Source organism: Colius striatus, chromosome 6 (assembly GCF_028858725.1).
Source record: "Colius striatus isolate bColStr4 chromosome 6, bColStr4.1.hap1, whole genome shotgun sequence".
NCBI classification, from domain to species: domain Eukaryota; kingdom Metazoa; phylum Chordata; class Aves; order Coliiformes; family Coliidae; genus Colius; species Colius striatus.
Window position 1 is genome coordinate 2,253,441 of NC_084764.1, and position 22,451 is coordinate 2,275,891.

At 47.9% G+C, this 22,451-nt stretch overlaps 1 protein-coding gene across 1 annotated transcript; it reads right to left on the reverse strand.

Moving 5' to 3' along the window:
- Window positions 1-3,116: 3,116 nt before the first annotated feature.
- On the reverse strand, window positions 3,117-20,866 carry LOC104562916 (cytosolic phospholipase A2 epsilon). Its single transcript, XM_061998120.1, has 21 exons — window positions 20,840-20,866; window positions 20,022-20,105; window positions 17,514-17,586; window positions 16,247-16,383; window positions 15,205-15,336; window positions 14,019-14,059; window positions 13,294-13,336; window positions 12,477-12,555; window positions 12,121-12,287; window positions 11,931-12,011; window positions 11,202-11,239; window positions 10,410-10,545; window positions 9,402-9,538; window positions 8,297-8,519; window positions 7,425-7,539; window positions 6,919-7,056; window positions 5,772-5,879; window positions 4,956-5,147; window positions 4,356-4,522; window positions 3,826-4,012; window positions 3,117-3,325 (listed from the first exon to the last, which is right to left on the reverse strand). Exons 1-21 carry the CDS (start codon window positions 20,864-20,866, stop codon window positions 3,117-3,119), a joined length of 2,514 nt encoding a protein of 837 aa, XP_061854104.1.
- Between the last annotated feature and the right edge of the window lie 1,585 nt (window positions 20,867-22,451).

The following is a 22,451-nucleotide window of genomic DNA, read 5'->3' on the forward strand; positions in this document are numbered from 1 at the left end:
TACATCAAGGGTGGGTGTGAGGAGGATGGAGCCAGGCTGTGCTCAGCGATGGCCAATGATAGGACAAGGGGCAACAGGGACAAACTGCAACAGAAGAGGTTGCAAAGAAACACAAGGGAAAACTTCTTCAGTGTTCAGTGAGGGAGCACTGGCAGGGGCTGCCCAGATGGGCTATGGAGGCTCCTTCTCTGGAGACATTCCAACCCAGCTGGATGAGTCCCTGTGTGCCCTGCTCTAGGTGGTGCTGCTCTGGCAGGGGGGTTGCACTGGATGAGCTTTGCAGGTCCCTTCCAGCCCTGAAGGAGGTTTTCTTCTGAGGAATTTTTACTAGTCTCAAACTAATTGCCATTTTCATGAGTGATTTGGAAATAAACCTGACACCTGGACTGGCCAGATTTTGCAGTGGAACAAAGATTGATGGAGTGCTGAGTAATCCTGAGGACAGGGCAATCACACAGAACGATCTGACCTCTGCTCTGATTAAGCAGAGTTAATTCTAACACACTGAAGTGTGAAGTTATGATTAAAGGAATGACAAATCTATGTTATGGTTTACTCCCCCTTACGAAAGGGAAGACTGTAGTGTGGAAAACACCAAGTCACCAGCTTCTGGAAGGGAAACAACTCAGCAGAAGCCTCTAATGGCAAATGAGGACATCTGGATTCTGTGTAGACAAACTGGGAAGTCATTCATGTGTGAGACTATAAGAAGGATAAGGCACCATTCATCTTGGTGTATAGCAATAGTGGGAAAGGTTACTGGAGTCTGCATCTGATAAAGGGGTAAGGAAGAGCTGGAGGGAGTGCAAGAAGAGACACACAGCTGAATATACAGCAAATGAAGGCTTTTTCATGATAGGAGCTTGAAGGGCTGAATCCACTGGTTCAGCAAACAGAAGACTGTGATGTAACCTTGGTGTGTTTTATAAAATCCACCCTGATGTGGTCACACAGAAGCTCCTAAGTTACTAGGGAAAGACTGAACAGGCACGAATGTCTGAGCTCCAGCCAAACTAAATGAGGCTGGAAGCAAGGTGCACAGTTATTGCTGGAAGATGATCACCCATTCGAACATTCTGCCATGAAAGGTGGCAGCTTCCCCACTCCTCACCTCTTTGGAAGGAGAAGGGTCATTTTGCTTCAAGGGAGACTTTGGTCAGTCTCAGGTGAACAGGATTAACGTTGGAGTAACTCCACAGCAGGTAACAGGTCTGACATCTAAAGCAGCCACAGAGCCTCCAGCAGCAGCTGGCCATGCAGAGGGATGGACTTGCTCTAGCAAACTTTGCCAGAGCTCCCAGGGACCTACCTGGTCTCCACCTCCCTTGTCTTGTTCACAGTCGGCACAAGGCTCACAGTAACACTACAGTTAAATTGTTGCTATCTCAAGAGGGAGAAAGCCCATTCCTGGAGCGGGATATCCTCTTTACATGTGATTTCCTCTTCAGATGCCCCAGTGCAAAGCACAGAACTCCTAACTCTACAGGTGCTGAGTTATGCAAAGCCCAGCCAACAGCAAGGGCAGGTGGAACTGATGCATTCAAGGGCCTGCACATCCCTGCTCTTGTTTTGAGGGGGTTTAAGGACAGCAGAGTGACGTTCTGTTCAGCTTGTATATCCAGCTGCTCACAGCTGGGTTGAGATGGGTAGCCAAGAGGAGCTTAGCACTCAAGCAGTAGAGAGAGACTTCATCAACACTCTACTGCTTTCTTGCTTGAGCTGATAGTGATGGCCTCCTGTACAAAACCTCTCTTGTAGATGATCTGTGCCCACAGGGTGCCATGTAACACGTGACTTTCTCTAAACACTTGCCTACAATGTGCTGTGGGGCTCAGATCCCAAACCTGGCCCCCAGCCTGCTGCTTGCCTCACCACCACCTTGAACACATGAAGCACGAGCCAAGTTATTAAAATACACTTTTAATGCAACCTGCCCTGGACATGTTCAGACTTCAGCATTTCAAACTCCTTCTCAAGGCAGCGAGCAGCACGCTTCATTGTCCTCTCAGCACCTTCTTCTCTGTGGCTGCCCATCCTCTGCACCATGCCTGTGCTCCACTGGTGTAGCTGAATTGCAATGAACTGCTGCAGTGAAATTGTTTGGATCAAGAAGTTTCTCTCCATTCTCTTGAATTGAGGTTGCTGTTTGTGGGAGAGGTTGAGCAGGAATCCTGAGAAGCCTGCTGATTGATTTTAAGGGAGCTGATGCCCTCTATGAGTGCATAACTGGCTGGCTAGATGAGGGGAGAGCAGCGGATGGCATCTACCTTGACTTCAGCAAGGCTTTGGACACTGTCTCCCATCACATCCTCATCAGAAAGCTCAAGTAGTGTGGCTGGGACGAGTGGGCAGTGAGGTGGATGGAGAGCTGCTGAATGACAGAGCCCAGAGCGTACTGATCAATGGCACAGAGTGGAGTTGGAGGTCTGTGGCCAGTGGAGTTCCACAGGGATGGGTTCTGGGGCCAGTCTGGTTCAACACCTTCATCAACCACCTGGATGAGGGGACAGAGTGACCCTCAGCAAGTTCCCTGATGGCATCAAACTGGGAGCAGGGGCTGATTCCCCAGAGGCTGTGCTGCCATTCAGCAGGATCTCAAGTGGTTGGAGAGTTGGGCAGAGAGGAACCTCATGAGGATCAACAAGGACAAGGGCAGAGTCCTGCACCTGGCGAGGAACAACCCCCTGCACCAGGACAGGCTGGGGGTGACCTGCTGGAGAGCAGCTCTGCAGAGAGAGACCTGGGAGTGCTGGTGGATAATAAACTGACCATGAGCCAGCAACGTGCCCTCATGGGCAAGAAGCCAATGACAGGCTGGGATGCATCAAGAAGAGTGTGGGCAGCAGGTCAAGGGAGGTTCTGCTCTCCCTCTACTGGTGAGGCCCCATCTGCAGTCCTGTGTCCAGTTCTGGGCTCCCCAGCTCAAGAGGGACAGGGAGGTGCTGGAGAGAGGCCAGTGCAGGGCCACCAAGATGCTCAGAGGACTGAAACATCTTCTGTACGAGGAAAGGCTGGAGGACCTGGGGCTCTTTAGTCCCTTCCAACCCCTACCGTGCTATGATTCTGCAGTCCCTCATCACATTAAAGGCCACAAAAGCATCCTTCCTTGCCTGACATTATTTGTCTCTCTGCCTTTTCCTTGCCACTCCTGTGTGCAAGGCCTGCATGATGAGGGCTTGGTTGTTTAGGATGTTGTATTCACTCAGCTCAACCAGACGGTCAAAGGCCTTCTCGGTGTATTGCAGTGAGTACGTTGAATAAGGGGAGCAGCAGCCATAGAGATCAACCTCCCCATCTTCCATCTCTGACTCTGAGCGCTTCTGACCTAGGAAGGAGGGGTGACAAGTCACTGCTGAGAGATGGGACTTACCCTGGTCACAAACAAGCAAAGCCTTAGCATGGAAAAGAGATGGCTCCTCACAGGGAGAGTTCATCACCTAAATTACTCTGCTGGCTTTAACACTTTCTCCTTAAAATAAACACTTTCAGACTGATGCCTCTGGCTCAGGTGGGTATCAGCTGCTTCCCACCAGGAGAGGAGAAAAAGGGTGATTACTCCTCTTACACTGGTAGTTGGACTCTACACTGCAGCTCTGAGCTCTACTTGTGGCTCAAGCAAATGCATCAAAGCTGCCAGCAAACAGCTTAGGGACTGAAACAGCCCAGCCATGGCATCAAACCTGACACGATAAAGTAGCTTTGACACTGAGGTTTGATGTGTTGAAATGAGCCAGCAGTGAAGCTGAAGGGTTGGAGTATTGAGTCAGCTCCCTGTAACAGGCTGGCCATGATGTCAGTCTTCTTTGAACATGTCTGATGACTTACCTGGTGCTTTGTATTTTTGGAAGGTATCATTAATTAGTGGGAAAAATAGCAGCACTGGTGCTCCTGGAGTCTCAGCACCATCAAAGAGGTAACACTCCTTCAGGTGTTCCCTGTCTTCTTCACTCAAGTCCACCCTGGGAAAAGGAATTCCCTGCTCTGAGCAGTACTTGCAGGTCTGGTCCAGAGCCTGGATCAACGAACAGAACACACAGAGGATTTCAGAGCTCAGGACATCTTGAAGTCCAACACCAAAGGGGCTCATTTTCCAAGCTAGCTGTGTGAAAGCTCTGAAGCCTCTACTGGAAAGCACTGCAGCAGTGGAGAGATGGTTTTTGCCGAGTTCTCAGCACAAAACAGTTTCATCATGCAAGAAAAAGGAATGAGAATATTGTGCAGCCCAGAAATGAAGCATCACAGTGCAACACCCAGCTCAAAGTGCTGGTGGGAAAGACTTTTAGTAGGAGCAGTACAGAAAGCACCGAGGTGTTACAGCTCACGAAGGAGAAGTAGAGACTGCTTCAATTCCTCACCTGTACCTGGGATCCTGCACTGTAATTTAAATGCAGGATGACATCTACCTTTCTCTCTGGCTTTAACAGTGGCATGATGCTTGTGTTGATGAAAAACCCCGTGTCTACCAGAGACAGGAACTCCTCTGATGGTGTCAGCTGGTTGGGAAACGTGTCTAATACGGTATCTAAAAGGCAAGATTTCTCTTGTAGTAAGTGGAACAGTGCAGAATTAGGCTGTTTTCCACCCTGACCACACAGCCCTAACTGGTTACTGTCTTAGGGAGGTAGAGATTTGCTGGATCTATTCTCTTCTGCCCTCCCAACGCAGTTTTGGACCTGCAGTGGCAACATCCAGGAAGGAGGTTTCTTGTGCCTCCTCACTGAGTGCATCTTCAAACAGGGGAAGGGAGAAGCACCCTGAGGCCCTGGAGCTTCTGCTTCAGGAGGTGTGTGCCACCAGCAAACCAACACATCAGTGTGCTGCATCTGATTGCTCCAACAGTGATTCTGCCCAAACAGAGCCTCTCACCGTGGAGAATGGGCTTCATATCTAACCCAAGGGTTCATTTTAATCTGCTGCTTTATTGTCTCCCCAAAGACAGGGAGGTCTGCTGTTACCTTTCCATCTGCAGAAGTGCTTGTTCTCCAGGTAGCTGTTGTGCATCTGGAAGCCCTTGAGGAAGCTGTGGTCCTGGGCGAGGCAGAGGCGGTCGGTGAGAGCCCCACGCAGAGCACTGTCCAGGGGCCCCGGAGGGGTGACCAGGCGAGTCCCCAGCTCATGAGCCTTTGGATGCAGTGAAGGATCCTCCTCTGCACAGGGAAAGGCTGTTAAACTCTACCTGCCTAAAGCAAGGCCATCTCCTGAGATGCCAAGGTAAGAAAATTCTCTGGTTTATAGGCCTAGGGCGGAAAAGCTTGATGAGCAGAAGTGACCCAATGAAAAAGAAAACACTGCTCTTACCAGCCCAACAGCTTTTCCTTACCCAGCTCAGACTTGGATAATAAACAAGACTGTGTCAGACAGCAAGAAAAATCAGTACAAGACATACACACACTCCTGGAACGGGCTGAACGCAGGCTTGGGAAAGGGATCACTTGTGCTTACCTGTGTTGCAGTCCCTCCCTCCTTCATGCATTCAACACATTGTTTGCTTTATTAATCACTTACAGATCAATCTTGTTATTCCTGAACCTTTCTACTCATCTGACAATATCATTGAGCACATAGATCCCAGGACTGGGGGTTATTAGGTTTTCCAGTCACCATGTGAGACTTGGAACCCAGTTCCTCCAAGAAAAGCAATGTGGCCTTTGAAGAAACACTCCAAACAAATGCCAAGTACACTCATCTAGCAGAGGGCTGTGGTGGTTTGTCTGACATTAGCTCTATCTCACAATAAACACACACAGTGAGAAAGAAGGATGCTCATTTACCTATATTGTCCATTTTGTCCCGGGTCCACCTGTGCCAGAAATCTTCTGATGTATGGGACAGATTCCAGATATACAACACATTGAATGAAAATAAACTACCCCATATGCCTGCAAAAAGGAAAGGAGCTTTCTGACTCAAACATCCACACAGCATGGACCACAACAGCGTGGTGGTGAGATGAAATCTGCCATGCTTAGGCTTCGCTTCTGTTTGGTTTAAAGGGGTGTGTCCTTTCCATTCGGCTGCTGGGTTTTAAACCTCGTTTTGGTGTCTAGTTTTTGGCTTGTGGTGCTGGGTGTGTGTTTTGACAAACTGTGAGGCTCTTGTGAGGGAAATGTGATTTCAGGAGCTTGGGTTTTCAGAAGAACACCCCACCAAGTATCACAAGACTTGCATGAAAAGAAAAGGATCAAAGAGATTTGATGGGAAAGGACATCGATAAAGGTCTGAAGTACAACCTGATCCCACAGCCTCTGCATCTCATGGAATCTGTGGGCTCCCTTTGGGAGAATAAGCCTGTGAATGCACTGAGGGATAAATTTTGCCCACGCATTTTTGAGCTGCAGAAACACTTCTCTTGCTTATTCCTTAGGGCACAAGCTCTCGCTGGTTTTTAGTTCAGAAGATGTGATTGCCTGCACACCCAGCATAGGCTCAGGCTAAAACAGCACACTGTCTCCTTTAAGTGAAGTGGCCTGTCCAAGAGAAGTTTGCAGCTGAAACCAGTCCCCAAGCTGACAGCTTGTCTCGTTGGGAAACATATATCTAAGCTGTGCAGAAATGCTTCTGGGAATGACCACTCTGCTTTCCCCCCAGGCTTGCTCAGGCAGCGTGGAAACAGGAGCCAGGCATGTGTGGCTAAAGCAGACTCCCTGGAGCAGAGGGACCTGGCATATGCTCAAACACATGCTGATACAGCGGAGAATCAGCATGAAGGCTCATGCAAACAGCCTATAGGAAGCATATAGATTACTACCTGAGACAGGCAAGAGCTCTGGGCTTCACCCTTCAGACGTGAGATGTCCACCCTCTCTGGTGAAACTGCCCTGTCAGTCACACACTAGTGCTTTAGCAGTGCCTAGTTTATCTAGCTCACCATTAAAACAACCCCAAAACCAAGTAATTGAGTTGTTTTTGAGAGCTCACCTTCCAAGAAGCAGATGCGGGACTCTGGGAGCTTCTTCATCAACCTCCCCATGAAGAACTCGCTGCCAAAATCCTCAGCACGAACGAAAGCTCCATATTTTTGCAATCCCACCTCATAAGGAGTGAACTCCACCCATTCTGGGGAAAAAGAGAACACAAAGAGCTCAGTGTTTTACCCTTTGCCCATAGATAAAAGTGATGTTGGGAGTGAAAGGAGTCAAACATGAAAGCGATTTCTGCAGCTAGGTGCAACTCTTCAGACCATCAGCAATGAGCTCTAAGCACAGGACAAATGAAAGCTGGTGACCATGAAAAGTCTTTGGCACATCCTTGAGTCTGTTGCATAGACAGACAGACTTTTTACCACAAAGACACAACATGAGTAAGCATCAGCTGAGCTGCTGGTCTTGAAATGAGTGGGCTTTTTGGGACTATCTAAAAAGACTGTCCCAGGCTTTAGCAGCTGAAATGTAAAGACAGGAGACTCTCAGAAGTCTCATCATCACCTTTGAAATCCAGAGTGCTGTAGTTGTTCTTGACATTGACTGCAGTATAGATGGGCAGCGGGTTCTGCCCACCATCAACAGCCCGTTGCTGATCAGAGAGTCGATGGTTGTCTTTCTGTGGTGGCAGAAATACGGTTACACTCAGACCCAAATCAGCACAGAAATGGTTTCTCTGCATCTAAGCTTGCAGAAATTCTGCCCCTAATGTATAAACACATCCTGGGCTTCATCTTTTAAGTGTTCCCTATTGGTCACCAGTACTGAGAGCATCGTTACTGCAATATCTGCAGGCATCTCATCTGATGTGATGCCACAGATGGTTTGATGACCTCTTAGGATGAAAGAAGGGAATGATAAAGAGCAGAAAGCAAGACTTTGGGTGTAAACCAGCTTAACGTGTTACACTGCAAGTGGATGTGAGACCTGTCCCATTTCAAAACGCTGCAGGTCCATTTGTCAACCCCTCTCATGGCCATTACAAGAACGTCTGTCATATTGCTCTTTCTAAACAAAACACTTGCAGAATGCACCAAAACCAACCCCCTCAATTGAAAGCAGAGTGTTCCTTTCAGGATGTTAATCATAGCATCACAGAAGGGTAGGAGTTGAAAGGGATCTTTAGAGATCACCCAGTCCAACATCTTGGAGTTTTCTCAGCAGAACATATCCAAAACCTCACGAGCAGGAATCCCCCGTGGCTGGCTATCTAAAAACCAGCCACCAAATGTTTAGGAGGTGGCTGTGGATTTACACCCACCCCATCTTGTAACAAACCACTTCTATCTCAGAGCAAACAAGAAGATACCTTCTCCAGAAATTCATGTTCAGAAAGCTACCAACCACTGTAAAGGCTGCTTTGTGACATACTGTACCCCATCATGCAACAAAGATTCCAGGACAAGCCCCCAGAGATCTATGAAGGATGTTTTGTGGCCCTCTCTTTTCCTCTGGCTCAGCTGCTTTTTGTAATACTTCATGTACTTCAAGGAGAAGGATTGTATCTTGCACTTGGTCATGTGTTTTCGAGCCTCGCTGATTTGCTCGTCGAGGTCCTTCTGGGACCAGTCAGCATCTCTGTACAAGTTTGACATTGTCCTAGGAAGAGGAAACACATCTTGAAGAGGAAGGGGGAAAAATATCCACCATGGTTTGAAGCAGGCAATAGCTTCATTTTGTGTTTCTGTCTTAAGGTCTTGATTTGAGATGAAGTAAAGGTTTCCTGTCTTCTGTTCCTTAAGGAACTATCACGTTGCCTTTGAAGCCACAGGCAAAGCAGCTTGAGCAATTTTCCAAATCTCTACTTGGAAAATACCTGTTTTCATGCTGTTGCAAATTATGGGACTTTCCTGCATCAAAATAATCTTTCACACAGTCACAGCATCTCAAGGGTTGGGAGGGACCTGGGAAGCTCATCCAGTGCAACCCACTGCCAGAGCAGCACCGCCTAGAGTAGGGCACACAGGGACTCATCCAGGTGGGTTGGAATGTCTCCAGAGAAGGAGCCTCCACAGCCCATCTGGGCAGCCCCTGCCAGTGCTCCCTCACCTCAACAGGGAAGAAATTCTTCCTTGTGTTTCTTTGCAACCTCTTCTGTTCCAGCTTGTACTCATCACCCCTTATCCCGTCATTGGCCATCACTGAGCACAGCCTGGCTCCAGCCTCCTCACACCCACCCTTTATGTATCTGTAAACATGAACACCCCTCAGTCTCCTCTTCTCCCAGCTGCAGAGCCCCAGCTCCCTCAGCCTTTCCTCACAAGGCAGATGCTCCACTCCATCATCTCTGTGTCCCTGTGCTGAGCTCTCTCCAGCAGCTCCCTGTGCTTCTGCAACTGAGGGGCCCAGAACTGGACACAGGATTCCAGGCGTGGTTTGAGCAGATATGATAGGTAGACCACTGCACATCAGCCCCAGCCTACTTCAGCTCATCAGTGTCATCAGGAAGACTCCAGGCAGGAGCTGTACAGTCTTACTTACCATGTAGTACCAGACAAGCCAGTCAGGTAGGTGGCACAGTCCAGGACACGGAGTTTCTTGAGCCCCCGCAGACTGCCGTACAGCGCCGTCAAAGATCTCATCCCTCCTCCTGTGGTCATGATGGCCACCACTGGGGTCTATGCCACACACCAACAGAACCACTGAATCATTTGGGTTGGAAAATACTTTGAAGAATGTCAAGTTCAGCCACTAACCCCTGGCCCTCAGCTGCAGGGCTTTGGGATCCCTCCAGGGCTGGGCACTCCCCCAGCTGCCTGGGCAGCCTGGCACAGGGGCTGACACCCCTCTCAGGGAAACAGTTCTGCCTCAGCTCCAACCTAAACCTCTCCTGATTCAACTTGAGGCCATTTCCTCTTGTCCTGTCACTCATTACTTGGGAAAAGAGATCAATTCCCACCTCTCAGCAAAGACCTCCCACTACACAGCCCGACACCACCACACGTGCCCAGACACAGACCTCCTTCCAAATGATTCCTACTGAAGCATAAGCCACCACTGACTTTACAAGGGGGAAAAGGAATAAAACCAATGACACTTGCCCCCAGAGTGTTCAACACAGGTGCTTGGTAAGGAAACCAAACGCAAACGCATTCATTCCAACCAAAAGAGGCAAAAAGAAATCAACAGTGATGGCAGGAATTCCAAAGAGATCTCACAGCTTGAAGAAAAGAGCAAGAAAAACAACACAACTAAATAGTTGAACAAGAATGACAAGACTGGGTAAAGACTGGGGAAGAAGCCATTTCTATAGAAGGAATATCCATAGCCTGGCTTCAGACAAAGGTGTGGAAGGAGAAGAGTTAAACTCAGGACAGCAGCTGCAAAGGACACAAACAGCAGGGTGAGACTGGAGGTATGGGGCAGCGTTGGAAGTGTGTAGAAGTTCAAAGATGAGGAAAGACCAGAAAAGAAGTAACTGGGAATGAAATACATCATGTTAGATATTAGATGACGTCATTAGGTGTTTTGAATGTTTGTCCTACAGACCTCATGGTCCAGCAGATCCTCTTCCAGCTGCAGGACCTTCTTCAGAGCAGGAGCGACACACTTCTGTCTTTTGCATAGGAAGTCTTGCTCCTGCTTGCAAAGGTCAAACCCTAAACGTACATCAAGGTGTTCTGGGCTGGAACAGAGGTCAGGGAAAAAGAATGTTTCAACTTATTACTGATAGACAAGCTCAGAGCTTCCCATAGGAGGAAATAAACCAGATCCACAGAGCACTGTGTCTGCAGGAGGAGCCTTTCCTACACTCCCAAGCAGGTGTATGGTGCTGCATGAAAGAAGGATGGAAAAAGGGGCTGCTAAATGTCTAAGGGGTTACCAAAAGGAAACCCAAGGAAAGACATGCCTGCAGATGACTTCTGAGACATCTGAATCCTCCCATCCTTTAGGTTATGCTGAGAGCTGTGGGAAAAGCTTCTCACATTTGTCTTGAAGCAGGCAGCACAATGCACCTGCCTCATGCTCAAGGGTAGCAGGTGGTTGGACTGCACCCTTCCACACTGTGAAGGAAAAGGTGTGTGTGCTGAGCATAACACTGGCTGCTACCGTTGGCTTGTCATACTGTTTCTTCTTTTGTGCCTCATTTTCATTGTTCATGTCTCAGGATGGGTTATCTACACGTGCTGTTATTTTCTCACAGGCATTTTGCTGTCAGCTCACGTGGATTCCACATCACTTGCTCACAAAACCTACTGTCCTCCTCCCCAGCAAAGGGCCAGAGGTGAGACAAGCTCAGCTAAGGATGAATTAGCCTTCAAGAGCAGCCAAGCCTCTTACCAGTCTTCTGCCTTCCCATACAGATCAAACCCTTCATCCTGGAAAGCAAGAATGCAAACAACGTAAGCATGAGATCCTTCCCCAGTGCTCCTCCCCTGCAGCCCCAGGAGGAATTGCAGCTTGTGCCATCCTAGCAGGTAGAAACAGGGAGCTTTGAATAATCCAGCAGTGTTATGGGAATTGACTGCAGTGGTTTATTGGCAGGGAAGTTGTTCAGTAATTCCCAGTGCATCCAGAGGAAAGTAATGACAGTGTATACCTTACTCATCTCTCCTAACATAACCTCTCCCAGGCAGCCAGCCAGGCTGCAGCCACATGACTGTTCTACAGGGCAGCAGTTGCTCCTCCCTTTCTCTTCCCTATACCCCAGAACAGCTGGGATCCTTCCATCCCGTGTGGATTGATTAACCATGAACCTAGAAGTGCTTTGCAAAGCATGGTCAGCAGATCTTGCAACCTCAGTTAGTCGAGGTGCTCCACTGGTGCATCAGAAGGGGAAACTGACTGTGAGGTAAGATCAAGGTGGAGCAACAAGATTCCCACACCCATCCAAACAGAGCAAGGCACAACCTGACCTTATCACCTAAAGACCTACCACTGTTAGATTGTGGCTTTTTGTTTGTTTGTCTGCAGGCTTTCATCATCAGAAAGCACCAGGATAACCATTAGGAGGATGCAGGCTTCACACTCAGGTGTCTCAACCTCTCCCACAGAAGAGCAGGGACTCACCTCTGCTAGGAGCACGTTCTTTCCACTTGGAAGGGAATGGAGCTCCATGTTTGGAGAGCCTGTCCCATACACATAGGAGCCCTGAAAAAAAACCCACAAATACATCCAAGTTTCTGTTGTAAAGGATGTTGCTCTCTTCCCACAATGCAGATTAATGCTACTTGGCATGCTGTTGTTATGTATAACGTACAAAGGAAGGAGGTTGTTTCTTCCCTGGGAGCGTTACATCCAGCCTTGGCTGCTTGTATCTGGCATAGTGGAATTTGGCAGGAGAGGAGGAGCTCAAGAGCAGATCAGATCCCAGCCAGTCTTGGGTGCCCTCATAAGAGCCTTGCACTTGGAAGGAGAATTCTTTCTCTAAGGATGTGACAGAGAAGCAGACATGGAGTATTTTGATCACCCAACCAGGTTCTTACAGAGACCATCACAGGGCTGGTGTCGTGATTTGGATTCCCTGGGGACTGTTCCACTCTTACATGAAGCCAGTCCCCTCCACAGTATCAGCACATTGTGATTTTAAAACAGCTGATGGGGAAATAACCTCACTTGATAAAGATTTCTTCTCCCTTTTCTTCTTCTGCTTCTTCTCAACCACCTGGACTTCCAAGCAGCAGATCTTGCGAGACTGAAGCAGACACAAACAACAATCAAGGGCTGAGATTCTGTTTCCTAGCCTAAGCTCCTACTGAAAGTGATACAAATGTTACACAGGCAGCAAGTTTGTCTTGAAGCAAACACTTTCTCTGGACTGTGACCTCGATTTCAGAGGCTGCCTGGCACAGCAGGAGCTGCTGAGGAACTGGGCAGAGCCAGGGCAAGGCTGGGGATGCAGAATGGATGGTCAGAGCTTGCAGAAGGGAGAAGGCAGAGGCAAAGCCAACAGCAGCACTCCCAGGATCCCAACAGAGATGGAGAGGACTGATTAAAAGCAAAGTAATGAGGAAGCAAAGCTAATAAGTGAGCAAGTGGCACGATCAGAAAGTCCCTGTGTAAGAAGCAGGGTTGTGAATGCAGGGAGTGGCGTGTGCCTGGGATGGGACAAACCCCGCTGCTTGGGCAATGCAGGAAGCTGGGAGGAGGGATGTCCAAGGGAAATCTCACTCCTGCACCAATGGCTCAGACCTAAACCACTTCCATGTGTTGGCTTTGAAGCACCATGGGGGATCTCCCCATTGCTCCAGCCACAGCCTCTCCACACGTGCCAGCCACGAGGATGTCTCACGAGGCAGAAGATGAAGTGGGAAACTGCGGTGTTCCAGTCCTGCCTTTTGCTCAGTCCAAGGGTATGTTGGCCTGATGACTGGGAGTCAGGTGCAACAAGTATGGCAGCAGGAGAAGAAAGATGACAAAACGTAGCACTCACCACTAGCACCCCATTAGTAACGATAGTTTCGGGAGGGCCTGAACTAGGAAACAGAAAGAGGAACACGTTTGTAATAACTCAGTGTGACCACAGTATAATCCACCAGCCACACCCCTCTCCTGATTTCCCTCTTGCTTCTTTCCAGCTGTGTGTTGCATCTGAAAGAAAAGCCCCGAGTTTCCTCACTGTGCTGTCAAGGCACAATTGGCATCCTACTGCTTTGGCCAGCCCTGGAGCCCAGCAAAGAGAACAAATGATGCTACAGGGTCAAACCATGGAGGGATTGGATGCTGAGCCTCAGGCTGGAGCTGCAGGTGGCTTCATGGAATCCAGTTTCTTCAAAAGCTGCAAGTTGTCAGAGGATGTGACAGAAAAGGCACTAGGTCAGGGATCTGGTGCCTTATTCCATGGTCTGTTTTGGAGGGAGGTGAACACTCCCACTGATAAAGACAAATGCTTAACAGAGCAGCAGCCCCACTATTCTGCTTTTAAATACTATTCCACCAGGCAAAGAAAAAGGTTTTAGGGTGTTCTCTCCCTGTCTGCCTGAAGTTCAAGGGAGGTCATGCTGGCATGCACTGGTTTGTCACACAGCTCACAGCAGAGCTTCATGCTCAGCATCACCAAGGAACGACACACTCTGCACAATTAGGCTTGGTTATGTCGTTCCCCTGCATTGCTGCTTCTTTGTACTGCAGCTGATGCTGCATTTCATGTTTACTCACATATTATCCAATGCAAATCCCACCTCTAGCTCCTCTTGTCTCTGCAAAACAAAGAGGGGAAAATGGTTTTGGCAGCAGTCAACTGGCAACTCCCACAAGGCAAGTTCTCACTCTCACAATATAGGTGCTGGTGCACTCCTCGGGACTGGCAGAGCACTTCCACAGAGGCATCCAGTACCTCATGGCTGTGTGTCTTCAGCCTCAAGACTCTTAATTGATAGGAAGTCTCTGGATGGCTGTGATAGCAGCTTTTAACAAAGGAAGTCGTCAGCTTCCCTGCTTCTGCTGGGACACAAAGAACAGACCCAGGCACAGACTTTGTCTCAAGCTGAGCCTGCCAGCAAAGAGGCTTGAAGAGCGGGAGCTCCAATCACTGCTGCTGTGCAAAGCAGTAAAGGAAGGTTTGTTTATGGCATCTGCAAGCAGCCAGACAATAATGAGCTGGGCTTTACAACTAGATCACTGTTTCTATTTTACCAAGGGCCAGTGGAATTCCACACACGACTCCTCTGTCAACTTGAAGGGAAAGAAATGCTCAAACAAGGTATTTAAAGACAAGGAACTGAGGAGTGGAGTTTGGTATGTGGAGATAAGGTAATTAATCACCTGAATGGTGCAACAGGCACACAAGAGACCAGGAGAGATGTGGAAAAGGAGAAGGACAGACAGAACATACCAGGAGGTGGGATGTACAACTTTTGGAGCCCCTCTGGAAAAATCAAACTAGCATGATTTCTCGTTGCCAAGCTGAGCAAGCACGACTTAAGAGAGCTGATTTAAACACCCATGCCACAGTCCATAGTCAGCAGCTGGTCTGGTTTGACACTTGCTTCCAATCACAGAGTTATTACTTCCTGATGACCAGGTTAAGCAAGTTAGGACAAACAGCATCGTGTGCTGGCATGGCCACGCTCCTTGATCCTTGACAGGGGCAGGGGCAGCAACCCGACAGTTTTGCAAAGACAACTGAAGTTGATGAGCCTCTGTGGCCACCACCAACCCCTTCAGTGTGCCCACTGGGACAGCCAGCTGTGGAGGAGCTGTTTCAGCTGAACAGCCATTCCCTTCTGTGTGGTTGGGCAGCACATACACGAGAAGAAGAGAAGAGAAAGGTTTCACAAACACCATTTTGGACAGAGGAGTGGATGAGCACGTTCTTACTGACCTATTTCATTTCAGGCCTCACCTGTGAATCACACTTGAAGTGCAAGAAGACTTGCTCTCCCAGGGCAAGCTTGGCTGTATCAAAGTACACAGTGAAGAGGTGGTCATCTGGAGTAAGCACGTCCTTGTCATACAGAGCCAGCTCCAGCACGTTCTGGGAAGGGAAGGGATGCACTTAGGTCTCATTCAAAGCAGGAGAGAGCTGTTTTAGTCAGCTGTGGTGAGGAATTGTGGGGGGACAATGAGGAAAAGACCAGGAAGCAAAGGGAAATCAACTTTCTCTAGGCATCTGCCTATGAGGAGGGTCATGGTTTAAGTCCAGCCAGCAACTAAGCAGCATGCAGTTGCTCACTTGCTCCTGCCCTGCTCAGTGGGATGGGGCAAAGAATCAGTGAAGAGTGCAGCTCATGGTTTGAGATGAGAACAGCCTACCAACTGAAATGGAATACATCATTATTAGAACACTTTCATGATGGTTATTAACTGTAACAAAAAGGAATGTCACCAAAACGAGCCCAAAGCAGCTGCTCACCACCCACTGACCAGTGCCCAAGCAGTGATCCAGCTGCCTCCTAACCAGCTCCCCCACTGGGCATGGTGTCCTATGGGATGGAATAGCCCTTGAGCTAGTCTGGGTCAGCTCTCCTGGCCATGCTCCCTCACAGCTCCTTGTGCACCTCATTGGCAGGGCAGGGTGAGAAGCACAGGAGTCCTTGATGCTGTGCAGGTGAACATCCCTGTGTTATCAGTATTGTTCTCAGCACAAATCCAAAACACAGCCCTGGAGCAGCTACTAGGAAGAAAAATAGCTCCATCCCAGCTGAAACCAAAGAGGAATGAGAGGAAAGAAGACATCTCAAAGGTCATATTCTACCTGAGACTGAGAGAGATACTTGTCCTTTATGGCATGCACAAACCATCATAAGGATTATGTGTTATCCTCACATCTTTCTGCACCTTTCCTTGTCTCCTGAGAAACATTTCTTAAGCCCCTTCTGCATAAGGATGAAAGCTGGCAGTTGGCTCCTTAGGTCATGATTAACAGCTATGTCCCAGCTCAGTACCTTGACTTGACTCTGGATCCTGAAGTAGAAGGTTTCATTCCAGACTGGATCTTTGCAGTTCTTGATAGCTTTAGTCCGAAATCTATCAGCTGAAGCAGTTGGCAGCCACAGGCTCACGTAGCAATCAGTTTGGCTCACTGCATGGTAACAAAACACAAGCACATCTGAAAAGGAGGCTTTGCCCTAGGAGAAGGAATGAGTTACAGAATCCCAGAATGGTGATTGGGATGGGATGTTCAATGGAACTGAACGTGAAGCTTTGCTGGGATAGAGGATGGTGTAATTGTGCAACACAAACACTACCATTTATGTAACAGATAGAGACAAAAGAAGAGAGAGGTCACCCTTCTCTGAATAAATGAGACCAGAAACACAATCAATGCATTAAAACCAGATAAGAAATACAATAAATGCATTAAAACCAGATAAGAAATACAATAAATGCATTAAAACAGATTAGAAATACAATAAATGGATTGAAACCAGATTAGAAACACAAGAAATGCATTAGAACAGATTAGAAATACAATAAATGCATTAGAAACAAAGGGTTTCTCTTCCTTCTGTGTCATGGAGCAATCAGTTTAACACAGGATTGCCTCATTCTGGACAACCACAGCACCTTAGATCTGCAAGGGTGAAGGAAACCAAGTGACAGCTTCTGTTTTAACTGGACAGAACATTGCAAAAAGCCCCAAATCTAGAGAGAGAGGGAGAAAAAAAAGCTTTTGGATTCCTGCATCAGTGAAGCTGAAATCTTCTGTTCTATTCCCTTTCAGAGCTGAACCTCTAAAACATAACACCACCTAACAGGGTTTTACCTGTGCGAGTTGGTCCGGAGGGAATTGGAGGAGGGAGATTTGGGTTACTCAAGCTAAATTTGAGATAAGGCTGCTCCATTTTCAGTATTTCCTCCATTATCTCAACCAATTTGTGTCCTCTGGGACAGAACTACACCCCAGAGGAAAACATAGGAAGCCTTTCCATGCTTCTTTCCCTCCACTGGCTGCAGAGCTTTCCTTGCTCTCTTTGGAGATGCAGAGAAATAATTGCAGTAGGTCCAGCTGTGAGCTTGTAGAGTTGCCTCTGCACAGAACAGGGCTGGTGCAAAGAAGAGCAACACAATATTCACTTCTGGAACCTGCATTCCAGTGACAGGACTTCCTCCATCCATGGAAGAAGTCTAGAAAGCTCTTTCTCTTGGTGTAAGACTAGTTAATACCCCATGAAGACCAGGGGGGCTGAACAGGGCACTACAGATACTTACAGACATCTGCCTGCTGGATATTCCTTGCTCTTATGACTCTTATGGTCAGTAAATAACATGGAGATGATTCTATCTGCAGAGGGAAACAGAAATCAAACAGAAGGCAGCATATTTACAAGACAGAAGTGACTCTCTTACTGGATCATTGACAACTTGGTTGTGTTCTTCTACGTGACTAAGAAATAGCCAGGATGTTTATTCCCCTGACATCTCAATCAAGCACTGGAGTGAAAGACTTCTCTATAACATATAACATGTGGATTTGTGTTATTACTGGGAATTTAGTTGCTTCTGAACTAAAACCTAGCTGCACAAAGTGGGGAGATTCACGCTCAGACTGGGGAGAGATTCACTTGTTGGACTTCCAAGGCAGCAAATGAAAAGCTGCCTTAGGCTTCTTGCAAGTGACAGAAGTGATCCTTGTGTGACTCACCTCCCATCCAGTCACACAGAAAGACCCTGCTGGGTTATAGACTACTGTTTTCTCACCTTTCTGCTCTTTTAAGTGTACAGTACTCCCCAGAGGTAAACACTGCTCTCTGATGCCCACACTGCTTCTCATGGCAGATGATGAGGTTGCTGCTCACCAATCTACCAAGCTGCTCACCATGCACGTGGTTTTCATTCACAGGGACATAATTGCCCAGCTTGAGCTGAGCTCACCTCTGACTGTTTTCTTGCAACAAGTTTCTCCCTGGTTTGGAACCATGTGGCTTCTCCACCTTGGCACTGTTTAACATAAGAAGTGGAACCACAGTGTTTTGTGTGTGATAAGAAACTCTTGCTTATCCCCTTTGGCTTCTCTCCTTCATACTAATGTCTCTGTCCTTAAAACCTCATGCTTGACTTCTTAGACTCTTACTGCTCTGATTAGAGCCAGTAGTGCAAGCACAGGGTCACCAGACAAGTAGTGACAGCACCTTCTCATTCCACCTGTATTGCAAAATGATGACAAAGAGACCCGCTGCCAGTCCTGAAGTGACATGAACATGCCACTGAGCTTGTTGGCCCCACTGAGGAGGATGTTTGGCACAGGGACTGAGGGAAAGGAGAGCTTGACTTTTGCTCTAGTTTGCCTGTCTGAGCAAATGAATTTGGTATGTGCTGTGTTACTGATGTGCTGTGCTCACTCGTCCCTGAGAGGTGAAGTGCATCAGTACTCAAAGGCTGGATGGGATGTGTGCCTGGGTGATGTCTCTCATCGTGTTTAACCTGAGTTGAACACATGCAGCCAGGGCTAATTGAACATAAAATGCTGGGATTAGGGGCAGTTAGCCTGTAGGTTAATGAAGAAACAGGTAAAAGGAGCCTTCAGGTAACCAAAGCACCCCATTCTAGGAGAAGATGTCCCTGACAGTCATAGTGTTGCACACCAGGTGACTGGGTAGGCAAATCAAGGATGGCAAACCCCTGTTAAGACTCCAAAGAGCAGCTGTGGATAAAACCATCACAGGAATGTGAGTTCATGTCTAAAACCTAACTCCCAAGGCACAGAAATGAAGCAAGTGTTCAGTGACTGCAGAGCCAGTAAGTGCTCCTTCCAGTGGCTGCCTTCAGAGAAGGCACTTCCCTGGAAGGGCTCAACTCAGTTGCATGGCTTCAGTCTCCTTCGTGGCTTGTGGTCATCTCAAAGTGCCAGGGAGGGAGTGCAGATTGAACAAAGTACTCAGGCATGGGGATGTGCCCTGTCATAAGCAGGAAGCCTTGGTTTAGGCATCACAGAGGCATCAATGACAGCCAAAACTCCATCAGTGGTGTGAGTTTCCCCTAAAATATTGGAGAGGTTTGGTTTCTTCTTCACTGCAGTGTAGAGTTGCATTTTGGGGTGTGTGTTCTTACCTTTGGGCTTTCCATCCAACTAATTAACAGAAACAATTGGCTGTTCTTTAAGCTCTAAGCACAGCATGTGTCGCTCATCAACTTAATGCACCTCAGAACAAGAGAAAGCTCTCAATTATTACTAAATGATCCCAAACTGGAGAGAAAAGGGTCAAAAGACCTCTTTCAGTACACCTGGTCCTCTCCTTTCCTAGAGCAAAGGTTTGACATGCTGTGCCTGAAGTCTCCTGGAAAGCTGTTTGTTTTTTATGGAGGTGAGAAGAAGGATTCATTCAGGAGAGGAGGTGTTGAAAACCCAGATCAAGGCTGTGCTCTACCCTTGGTGGGAGGAAGTGGCACAACTTCATAGCTATTATTACCTACACCAACACTACATCTGCTCTTGCACTTTAGCAAGACACAGGCAGCAGAAGGCTTATTCAGGCTCATAAAGATACTAGTCTTGCTAAAACAGGGTTCATTTCCCAGGTGCCAAGGGTAGAAAACAGCACTAGAGCTTTAACATGTTGCATAAGTGATCAGAGTGATAAGACTGACAGTGTTCTGGGTGGATTACAGAAGCTAATTAGACTGTTTCACAGATGCTGAACCCTATCTGTTCTCACCCAGGCTCCACCCAGCAGGAAAACCTCTTTTACAGTTCCCTTTGGACATTGTCCTTTGTGGTACCTTTGCAACAGGAGTCCACTCCTCCCCATCAGGGTTCAGCTGCACAGCTCCATCTCCTAGCTGAGCTCTTTGACTGATCAGCTCCTGCAACAAAAAGGACCAACATTACCCCTGGGAAAGAGCCATCTTGCCTTCAAAGCAATCCTCCTTGGGAACTGCAGTGAAGGGGAGCCCATGGTCAGTGCTGGCCACAGAGCCTTGAGGAGTCCAGATGTGTCCAGCTGTGCCTGGTTCTGTGCTGTCCTTGCCTCAGGACACCTGAGCAGAGGCGTAGCAGCCAGGTCAGGTCCACCCTTTGCATGACACATGGGGAAGGGAGGCAGCTCCCAGCCTTGGCTGTTAAGTGAGCAGCAAACCTGCCTTCCACTAACACACCCTGTCATTAATCTTCCACCTTGAAGCACATCCCTCTTTAATGCTCCTGCTATTTAACACTTATTCTAAAGCTGCATATCTCATGTCTCTAAAGAATGAAACCCCCTAAATACACAAACTGTTCCCTTGGTAAATAAACTCCTACTCCCCAAGTAGTTTTCACTCCCTCCCTGTGGTTTGCTGTCCCATTCTAAATGGTAAGAAGGAGTTCTTGAAGCACTGCCTTCAGTCCTTTACAGTCAGGAAAGTAGGACCATCTTTGCACAATGTGCAGCATTAACCAGCTGACATCCCAGATGCCTTCCCTTGCCCTGCATAACCAGCTGACATCCCAGATGCCTTCCCTTGCTCTGCATAACCAGCTGACATCCCAGATGCCTTCCCTTGCCCTGCATAACCAGCTGACATCCCAGATGCCTTCCCTTGCTCTGCACCCTTCTTACCTGAGACAAAATGCCATCTTGCTCCATTGTGGTTGCTGTCATGTAGACATCCAGTGTTATCTGTGGCGATGCAATTTCACATCTCCCAGCTTCCAGGCACCAATAGTTTAAATGTCTCATGTGCAGGTGAGCAGCTATTTTATAAACTGACTCAGAGCCCCACCTCTGCCTGATTTCTTAAACCCAGCTATTCCCCTCCCATTTTCTTATGCTAGGGAGCTGAATCCTGTGGTCAAATGAGCAGGAAAAAAACCCCACCTTTGCCTGCATGGCAGTTGAAAGTGTGCTGTTTAAATCACTTTGCTCAACACTAAGCAATGGCAGTTTTCTAACCAATGGCAAGAGAAGGATGCCCTTCCATCTGAGCACTGAACTTTTCACTTAGCAAGACCTCAAAGCCTCCAGAAAGACATACTCTGTGTTATGATGCAGCAAGAGTACAGTAATTGGGTTTAGGTTATCTCTGACAGCAAGCAGACAGGATAAAACAGCTAAGAAAAGGGTGACAACAGCCTAAACTGCTTCTTGCAAAGACTACATGTTCCTGCAGCCTCAGGTCTAAGTGTTCAGAACACCCATGCTCACATAAGGTGGTTTATACCTACCCAGCCTTGGTCCAGCAGGGCTGAGTCTCTTCTCAAGTCCTTGTATTCTTTCCCTCATCTTTCCTATGGCTATGATTAGAGGAAAAGTCCTGAAGTAATGACTTTCCTTATCTCAGCTCCATCTCCTGTAAATACATCTGCACCACTTTGCAGCTCAGGCTGGGCTTTAGCTGTAATCTAAGTGCATTTAAGCACCCGGCCCAACTCAGTGCCATCAAAAACAACACAGCTCCCAACTCACTGGAACAGGATTAAAAGGGCAATGAGAGACTGTTGAATCTTCAGCAGGTCATAACAGATCAAAATCCCTGGGGGCAGGGAATTTTCTGGCTTCCCTGCTCTCCTGGTACATTGTTTATGAGCACAAAGCTACCAGTTCCCTGAGCACTCTTGAGTTGCTAAAGGCTGCTCCCAGCCAGCACGGTTCCCCTTGGCTCATTCTCACACAAAATAATACCTGCTCAGCTCTGTCAGATGAATTTTTGCCCTAGCCAGTGGATTTCACAACCCCATGGAGGGCTGTGTCTGCATACATGGGCAGACTGTGTGCCAGCTGCAGTGATGGAGCTTGCTGAAATCCAGTTCTCGTTACCTCGCACAAAACCCTGGTCAACAGCAGCATCTCTCAGTCAGGGTTTAAAGCAGTGCCTTATTGCACCATCTCCTGGGATGACTAAGCTATAAAACACACTGTCCACCAGGATTGGGGCTTTGAGACTCACTCCCACAGTGCCAGTGGCCAAAAAGCTCTTATTTTCATGAACAGCATCTGCAAAGCCACATCAGAGCCAGCCTTTGCAGGAGGGAGGGACCGTGGCTTTGCAGCCCTGCAGCCTGTCTCTGAGACATTCCCCACGATGCTCACAGCAACTATTTGGCCTCCTCTTCTGTTCTTTGCAGCAATAACAACAAACAGCTTCATTTTCCTGGAATAAGGAACACACTGTTGGACCTGGAGCACTCTCACTGAGATGCCTGAATGTGCATTTTGCAAACAAGCCTTTATT